Source organism: Asterias amurensis, chromosome 2, assembly GCF_032118995.1.
Source record: "Asterias amurensis chromosome 2, ASM3211899v1".
In the NCBI taxonomy this organism is placed as follows: Eukaryota; Metazoa; Echinodermata; class Asteroidea; order Forcipulatida; family Asteriidae; genus Asterias; species Asterias amurensis.
This window is the reverse complement of record NC_092649.1, coordinates 18,339,124-18,348,164: the sequence shown is the minus strand read 5'-3', so window position 1 is coordinate 18,348,164 and position 9,041 is coordinate 18,339,124. Positions and strand designations below refer to the sequence as shown.

Here is a 9,041-nt window from a genome sequence, read left to right as displayed (position 1 = left end):
ACGATAAAAATATAATTATTTCTAAAACTTAAACTTCTTCATCGTGTTCTCTTTATTTGTTCTAGCTATAGTGAAGTGATTAAGTTCACTTTTCTGAGAGTTATTGGCTTCACAACCAGAATCAATAAGTGGAACTAGTGTCAGTGTTTTATTTGATCGATTGACAACTTTAAAGTATGAAGCAGGAAAATGCCGCGGGTTCTATGCCCCTATATACCCCCACCCCAATACACCCTATTGAAAACAACTTGTCACTTTTTCTTTCACACAAACACTGCAACCAAGTTTATCATCAGCTGCCCCATATAGCAATTCGGGGGGTAGTGCTCTACCGGCCACAGGCCTCGGACTGATGATACCCAAGCCTACATTCGTATGGACTGTAAAGGGGGTAACCCTGTTTCAGACCTAAGAGAAGGTGGCAACGGTCTATGGACAAAACATAATTGTAGCCCACACCTTGAAGTGGCCTTCAGGCCTTGTGTGTCTGGCGACTTGCATTAAAAAACCCTAATAATCTTGAGTAAAAATAGTTGTATTCATTTATGGTAATATTTTGTGTGATTATTGTATTATAATGTTTTAATAAGAATATAATTAGAGCGCCGACAACGAAAACACTGACAACGACAACGAAAACACTGACAACGACAACGACGACAACGACAACGACGACAACGACAACGACAACGACACCGACAACGACAATGACAACAACATCGACAACAATAACAACAAAAACAACAACATCAACAACAGCAACAACAGCAACAGCGGTATCAACATTAGCAAAAGCATATAGCAAGATCATCAGCAGCGGCGATCAGAATGACAGCTCAAACTGAAACTCATTCATTCAAAGGGAAGGTACACGTTTGGTTATTACTCAAAAAAATGTTAACTTAAAAACTGACTCGGTAACGAGCATTGGAGAGCTGTTGATAGTATAAAACATTGTGGGAAACGACTCCCTCTGAAGTAACATAGTTTTTGAGAAAGAGGCAATTTCTTACTAAAATAATAAAAGACGTCTAGCTAGAAGTCTTTTATTTTTATCTAAAAACACACAAATTCGTCCAACAAGGGTAATTTTTCTTTCATCATTTTCTTGTAACTTCGATGACCGATTGAGCCCAAAATTTCACAGGCTTATTGCTTATGATGGGATACACCAAGTGAGAAGATTGGTCTTTGGCAATAACCACACGTGTACCTTCCCTTTAATATAAAATAGGCTGGCAAAAAAGCGGAAAATTTTGAATTATTTCACGCTACAAAGTTTCCTCTTGCTCAACCGGTTCTAATCTCAGGGCACGAAGAGAGTTTGTTAGTTGTTGCCAACACCTCTCCTCATCCTTCGTATCCCATTCTAGACATGTGATCTTATCTCGGAGTGCTCTCAAGGTAGCCGGTAAAACCTCGACAGGTAGAGCGTCCATCAGGACGAGCAGAAGACGCGTCTCACTGCCCGGTTCTAAACATGCACCATCACCAGACCTGGCGACCCCGCCTACGGACGAGATCATCTGAGAGCACGCCATGTTTAGCTCCAGCAAGCACTGCCCGTTGGTGATGAACTCTCCATCAAGGAGGATGATGACTCCCCGGGATTTCTCCAAAGCTCTGGTCACGTTCGTCAGCTCGTCAGCGCCGACTACAAAGTCTCGAAAGGACACGCACAGACGGAAGTTATTGGGTTCTCCTTCGATGCGTGGGATCATATCGGCAACGAACCCATCCATACTGTCGTGGTGACAGATGAACGCATCGTAGTCGTATCTAGCCTCTTCAAGGTGCTGCTCAACGGCTTGGTTACAGTTACCGTTGAACCTATCGTACCTTCTGAACAGCCCTACCCATTTTATTTGTAGTTTTCGGTGCATCAATACCGCCACTATGAGCAAAGCAATGCCTAGCACAATAACGGCTGAGGTAATGGAAACAGTCAGCCTCGTCACAGTGGAGTTTTGAGCAAAATCATTGGTAGTGTGATTCGTTGGGGCTGTTGTTCCTTGCATACTGCAGTTAGATTGCAGGTACCCGACGAGCCCCAGGTCCAGAAGGGATGTGTCTCGTAAATGTCCCGGGCTGCTACAACTGTACGTGAACGTTTCTGTTACGTCCAAAGTGTAAGCATAGTCGTAGATAGGTAATCTTAATTGCGTTAAGTCCAGGTCTGACTTGACGAGCCATTTGATAAATGGTAGTAAGTCACATGTACAGCTAAAAGGATTGTTGGCCATATTGAGTGACTGTAGGGAAGATGCTCCCCTTAGTGAATCTAACTCTCTACACGTCACATCCATAATGCTATTCCCGGTAAGGTTTAACGATTTCAGGTTCCGAATGTGAGACACGGACAAAGGAATCCTCTGCAAACCTGAGTGCGATATCTCCAGTTGGGTGAGGTTGGGAACTCTCTGGAAAGCGTTCGCCGAGACATTCACCACTGTTGACTTTGCCATAATGAAGCTGGTTAGAGAGGGTAGATCGTACAGTGTGTGGTCAAGAAGTTGAGGAGGGTTAAAGTCTGTGTTTTCGATGTAGATTTCCTTCAGGGCTTGGAAGTATTGGAACTGCGGTGGTCGTATCGGGGTGCCGTTCCTCCATTTTCGCCTAATGCCGATGCGTTTCAAGGACGAACTGTGTTCTAACAAACTGTCCATCGGTAAGCTGCTCATCTGAGTATCAATAAACTTTATACTCTGCAGGGTCATGCCAGAAAATGCTTCTTTCTCGATCGAGATCAAGTGAACATTCTGAAAGTACAGGGTTAGGTTGACACGGGGTTTTGCCGCCACCAGTAAAGGGAATATATTTCCTGGGATGACTATCGGAGCTTTCCACGAGGGAAACGTTTCTTTATTTTTGGACAGACGGTTGAACGCATCATAGTATTGGACGAAATTCAATTTCCACGGTTCTGGAGGCACCTCGCTCACATTTTGAAAGTTTGAAAAGTTGAAAACTGTTTGTAAGGACATGAGACAGTACACGACAGTTACAGAATAACCGTTGCCGGAATGGAGCATGCATTCACATCCGCTGATAGTGGTGTTGCATATTGAGACAAGGCGAGCTGGTTCTATGATTACTAAAAGTAGGAAGCATGAGCACAGAAGCCGACTGTCAGAACTATGATGCGCCATATTGCCGTTGGTTCTACAGGCAAACATAAACAAAACGGTGCATTGCAATCAATAACTTTTTTAAAAAGCCACAACTTTGCATCTGGACACTTTTGGTAATTACTCACAAGTAATTGTTACCAAAATGTCATAATTATAGTAAAGACTTCAGCTCAAGCCTTTTATTATGCATAATTATTATGAAAGCGCACAAAGTAATACATCATTATTCTCTCGCAAATTTGATGACAAATTGAGCTTAAAATTCACAGGTTTGTTACTTTATTCACACCAAATGAGAGTACTGGTCTGGGACAATTACCAAAGGTATCCAGTGCCTTTAAGCAAAAAATGTGCTTACTTGTACGTCATACAAACGTCAAATATCATATAAATGTAAGTGTATAATACAGGAGTTGCATGAAAACACATTCCACTCTAAGTAATAGGTCGCATATAATCTATTCCATTAGCACTTCACATTTGGACAAAATCACAAATTCGTAATGACTAAAGAGTATTCGGGAGTACGGGTTTCATTTTTTTCTTGCTCCTGTTGAAGGAGGTGTATACTGGTCTATAGCTACAATCTAGGTCTATTACATCTTGCTATTTAATGTGGCTGTTGACTAGCGAAAAAGCACTGGTTTCACTTCAAAATGTGTCACAACTTTTGACAACTTAAATAAGGGAATCAATGTGTGGTGAAGAGGTTTTCAACTAGTGGTTTAATCCCAACGAAGCCTGGTTCTTGATAATTTTACCGAGACGAAGTCGAGGTAAATTATACAGAACCAGGCCTCGGCGGGTTTAAACCACTAGTTGAAAACCGATTCATTACACTTTGATTCCCATTCATAAATACCTTTTCGGTCAAAAACATCATCACTTTTGGGTCAAAAAGTAAAATAAATGCAAAAACTATAATTGTTAAACACCCCTCCAGCCACGGTAAAGCCCTCCGCCGCCCTCGGGCAAACAACTCCTTATAAGGGAATGCTGTGCGCGTCGCGCGTATCGCGTAATGTGGCACAACTGTTTCAGCCATTGCTGTCGACCAATAGGAATGAAGAAACTGTCTTATAAGAACATGTGCAAGTTCGCGTGTCACGCCCATGAATTAACACTTTTTACCGGTCATAAACAAGGGTTTATACACACCCACGTGACATATTTAAATTAACAGCTTCTGAAACAAAACATGATTGTGTACTTACAAGGGAAAGAACGGTGTTCTTCGCATGAGCTTTGGAAAGGCGTCACAAAAGACAAACCAGCAGGAGAACACCAACTTTGATAACTGGATGTTTTTTCCGCAGCAAATTAATGCGAAAGTGCTGATGCACGTGTATCAAATTATTGTTCCTGTTTGGATCTTTATCTTTAGCACCAATAGTCATATGCTTGTTCTATTTTTAAAAAAAAAGGTGTCAGTGACCGTCTATTATACGTTTAAAGGCAGTGGACACTATTGGTAATTACTCAAAATAATTATTAGCATAAAACCTCACTTGGTAACGAGTAATGGGGAGAGGTTGATAGTGTAAAACAGTGTGAGCAACGGCTCCCTCTGCATGAAGTGACGTAGTTTTCAAGAAAGAAGTGATTTTTCACGAATTTGATTTCGAGACCTCAAGTTTAGAATTTGAGGTCTCGAAATCAAGCATCTAAAAGCACACAACTTCGTGTGACAAGGGTGTTTTTTCTTTCATAGTTATCTCGCAAGTTCGATGACCGATTGAGCTCAAATTTTCACAGGTTTGTTATTTCATACATATGTTGAGATAAACCAACTGTGAAGGCTAGTCTTTGACAATTACCAATAGTGTCCACTGTCTTTAACATCTGAATGGAAATGAAAACATCTCTATGTACGGTTAGTTTTCACTTTGAGCGGAAAGCAATAGTTAGAAAGTGCGCAAAGGTGAAGGGCGTTTGGCATCAATTATGTTTCCCTTTCTTTTCAAATGATGTTATTGACAACGTAAAACGGGAAACGGACTGCATGTTGAAAACCTTTATTGGGGAGGTTCAGGTGCATTTTACGCGAGCATATACGTGAACGTGAACGTCAGAAAGTTGTGTTGTTAAAAACTCACGTTTTTAGCATACTTGAAGTTATAATTTTTTACGCAAGGAACGTTATATATGCAGACGTCTACGTTGGCATGAAATATGCCCAAAGTGGTGACGTCACATGGCAACACAATTATGAGAATGAAACGTGCTTTCATTATAACATTAACTTTTTTACCTGTTTCGGCCAACTCTTGAATATGCAACCAAAAGTAAAGAAGATATGCTTGACTTCCGTATGATGTATAAAACTAAATACTAAACAACTTTCCTTTCAACCAGGCTGGATAACCCCATTACTCAGAAACTAATGACAAAGCAACATTGAGGTTTCACTTTTGAAGAAAGCTAAGATTATAATATTTGCTTTGAGCTGTTATGTAGTAATTCGTTTTTGCTCTATAAAGGCAGAACGGTGTCAGAGGCCGCAAAATGATAAGGCCGTTTTTTGTGTTTTTTTAAGTGATGAAGGGAGATTTAATACATCACATTGAGTCAATGCACACGACATACCGATACAAAGGGTTTTCAAGACACACTTCCCTCAACCTGACAAAATCACACCAAACAACTTTGTTTTAAATGACATAAATGTTGTATTAATATTTTATACAGTTCTTAACACTAGTATAGCTTTAAGAGACCTACAATAAGTGTTCAGTTGAGTCTGGTTTGTGTTCTGGTAAACATTGTCAATATTATGCCACGTGAAACACATTGACGAAAAGCATAGCGCTGTACCTAAAGAGGTGGGCAACTGTTGGTCATCATTATGTGGCCAACGTCAATGCGACTGTTCTGACGTCTAGTACGGGCGGTTTGTCGTGGCGGGCGCTATTTAGAGAGTTGAATGAGCGGTCGACCGCGGTGCTAGCTGTGCGTGAAAGGTAAACGTGACGAACGCCTTGCCCGGAGACTAACGTCTAGCTAAAAGAGCGCGCTGTAGTTGCCCCCAACATCTATCCTCATCCTTCGTATCCCATTTTAGACATGTGATCTTATCTCGGAGTGCTCTCAAGGTAGCTGGTAAATCCTCGACAGGTAGAGCGTCCATCAAGACGAGCAAAAGACGCGTCTCACTGCCCGGCACTAAACTTGCACCGTCCCCAGGCCCGGTGACACTGTCTACAGACGCCACCATCTGAGAACATGCCATGTTTAGCTCCAGCAAGCACTGACCACTGGTAATAAACTCTCTATTCAATAGGACGATGGTAGCTCGACTGTTATTCATGGCGCTCGACACATTGTCCAGATTGTCGACACCAACCAGAAAGTCTCTAAAAGACACACACAATTGTAAATTGTGCGGTTCCTGCTCTAGTTTTGGTACCATCGTTAGTGCGACAAATTCGGCCATACTATCATGATGGCAGACGTACGCGTCGTATATACGATTAACTTCTATAAAGTTGACAGAGTTAATTGAGTGTTGGCGGGAACCAGACTCGGTGCTATGGCGTCTGAAAAAAACAAAGCACCTTCTCTTCAGTTTCTTATGCAGTATCAAACTGCTTGCTATGACCGCTGCACTTAAGACAGCCAACACTATGACTATGGGAACAATAACGTGATACTGCGGCGGCCCGAAGTCATCCCTTGGACTTACGTCATCACCTTTCTTCGTGGTTTGGAGTAGGCCTACTGAATCTGGTGATGTCACTGATGACGTGGTACCCATAAGCAGCTTTTCCGTGACAACCTCGCTGCAGTTTGTCTCCAAGGCAGAAACCAAATCAGGCGATGTCAGCTCGATCTTGGAGAACTTCAAAGGATATTTGCAAAAGACGTTTCCTGGACCAATATCCAGAGATGCCTCCCTCAGCCACCGTATAAACGGCAGCATATCACACCTACAGTCGAAGGGGTTGCCTCTGAGTGAAAGCGCCCTCAAGTTAGTTAAATCTGTCAGAACTTCAAGGACTGCTCGATCGACAGTCTCTATCTTATTCGCTTGCACGTCAATCTTGGCCAGTTCTGGCAGCTTACTCAGTAGGTTGGCATCAAGGGACTTAATGTTGTTATCAGATAGGTCCAAGTACTTCAAGGTTTTCAATCCGCTCAGTGTAGATGGCATCACCATCAAGTTATTACCGGATAGATCGAGTGATCTCAAGCTTGGTAGATCCACGAGAAGTAAGGTTCTAATGGTGCCGCTATTAGACGCTGTGATTTCCAATTGACGCAGGGAAGGTAAATTGGTGAACATCAGTGATGTTGATGAAGCTACCCGTGTATATTCGATGGTGACTCTCTCCAGAACGTCAAGAGAGTGAACAGGGGGAAATGTTATTGCCGTGCCGTCGACCGATACAATATTATACACAGTAATACTCAGCAGAGAGTGGCTGACATCTCGGAGAGCCTCCGAGGGGAACTCGTTCATTGCTGATCCAGAAAATGTTACGTGCTGTATCTCAAGTCCCCGGAGTGAACCTCTGCTGAGTGGAGCGAAGTTGTCGATCAGATAAAACCCTAGGGAACTGGGTGATGAGGAGGAGCTGTGCGCGAAGGCCACAAATGCATCTGGTGGGACGACGAAAGGCTCCCTGGAATGCTGCGCATTATTACGAAGTTCGAGTTCGTAAGGCTCTGATGGAAACTCGGTCACGATACTGAACTGAGCGAAGTCGAAGTCAGGACTGCTGACGTCACATGAGACAGATAAATAAATCGGGCCAAAGAAGCTGTTCAAACAGTTGCAAGTCGGCGCATCACAGAGCTCCAATGACGTCACATTGGGAAAGATGAGGATGCCCACCACCAGGGTAAACAAATACAGAAGAGGATGTTGGGTATCACCACTATACATGATGACTGACTTGACACGACCAAAATGACGGATACACTTTAGATTTTGTGGATTTCCCACGAGGCTCTATACACACTGAGTCACTGGTGTTCAACTGCACTGGTTTTTAGTGATAATTTTGAGTATTTTGTGGGCATGATCACTGTGACATAGTCATTCACCCACTCAGTGGGCCCAAGTTGTCTCGTTGCCTGCTAGCTTGAGTCGGGCTCGATGTCTAACACTGTAGTCACTGTGTATCTAAAACAATTCTTCTGGATGACACTGTTATCATTGTTTGACAGCATCATGAGTTGTATTCCCTGCCCCCTGGCTATGAAAAAAACCAATTATACCTCAGTGTGTCTGCAACCAACGCTTTTTCAGGTGAACATTTCCGGGAAAAAAAAACAGTTTCAGTTCAGCTGAAACTGTTGTTATCTTTACCGAGGTCATAGAATACTCCATCGCAACCACTAGGAAACAGCACCTTCCACTTTCATTCAATCATTCATGATTGTGTTCTGTGTGAGTGCAATAAAGGTAGATGGAGGCATTCATTGCCAAGAATTCCTTTGAAATGTGATCTAATTAGTTTGTTTCTTTTTTCTTTTTTAATGATGTGGAAAGTTTTGTTTTTTGTAATGATGTGGAAAGTAAAAGTCAATTTTTAATGAATTGAAATTGATTAGACTTACTCGATTGGGTGATTTCTAAATTGTGTGCCTGTTTTTTAATATGCTTTCTTTTTAAAGGCAGTGGACACTATTGGTAATTACTCAACATAATTATTGGCATAAAACCTTTCTTGGTGACGAGCAATGGGGAGAGGTTGATGGTATAAAACATTGTGAGAAACGGCTCCCTCTGAAGTGCCATAGTTTTCGAGAAAGAAGTAATTTGCCACCAATTTGATTTCGAGACCTCAGATTTAGAACTTGAGGTCTCGAAATCAACCATCTAAACGCACACAATTAGTGTGACAATAATTATTTTTTCTTTCATTATTATCTCGCAACTTCGATGACCGATTGAGCTCAAACTTT

At 42.1% G+C, this 9,041-nt stretch overlaps 2 protein-coding genes across 2 annotated transcripts; both read right to left on the bottom strand.

Annotated features, from left to right (window-relative positions):
• Nucleotides 1-46: 46 nt before the first annotated feature.
• LOC139950077 (toll-like receptor 4) lies at nt 47-3,149 on the bottom strand. The gene has a single exon (XM_071948712.1). The coding sequence runs from the start codon at nt 3,147-3,149 to the stop codon at nt 1,272-1,274; it is 1,878 nt and encodes a 625-aa protein (XP_071804813.1). The 3' UTR covers nt 47-1,271.
• A 2,731-nt stretch (nt 3,150-5,880) lies between these two features.
• LOC139954568 (uncharacterized) lies at nt 5,881-8,418 on the bottom strand. Its single transcript, XM_071954433.1, has one exon. The coding sequence runs from the start codon at nt 8,014-8,016 to the stop codon at nt 6,121-6,123; it is 1,896 nt and encodes a 631-aa protein (XP_071810534.1). The 5' UTR covers nt 8,017-8,418; the 3' UTR covers nt 5,881-6,120.
• Nucleotides 8,419-9,041: the final 623 nt, after the last annotated feature.

Excerpts from the sequence above, each read along its gene's own strand:
- LOC139950077 (XM_071948712.1), bottom strand. The coding sequence starts at position 3,149 with ATGGCGCATCATAGTTCTGACAGTCGGCTTCTGTGCTCATGCTTCCTA.
- LOC139954568 (XM_071954433.1), bottom strand. The coding sequence starts at position 8,016 with ATGTATAGTGGTGATACCCAACATCCTCTTCTGTATTTGTTTACCCTG.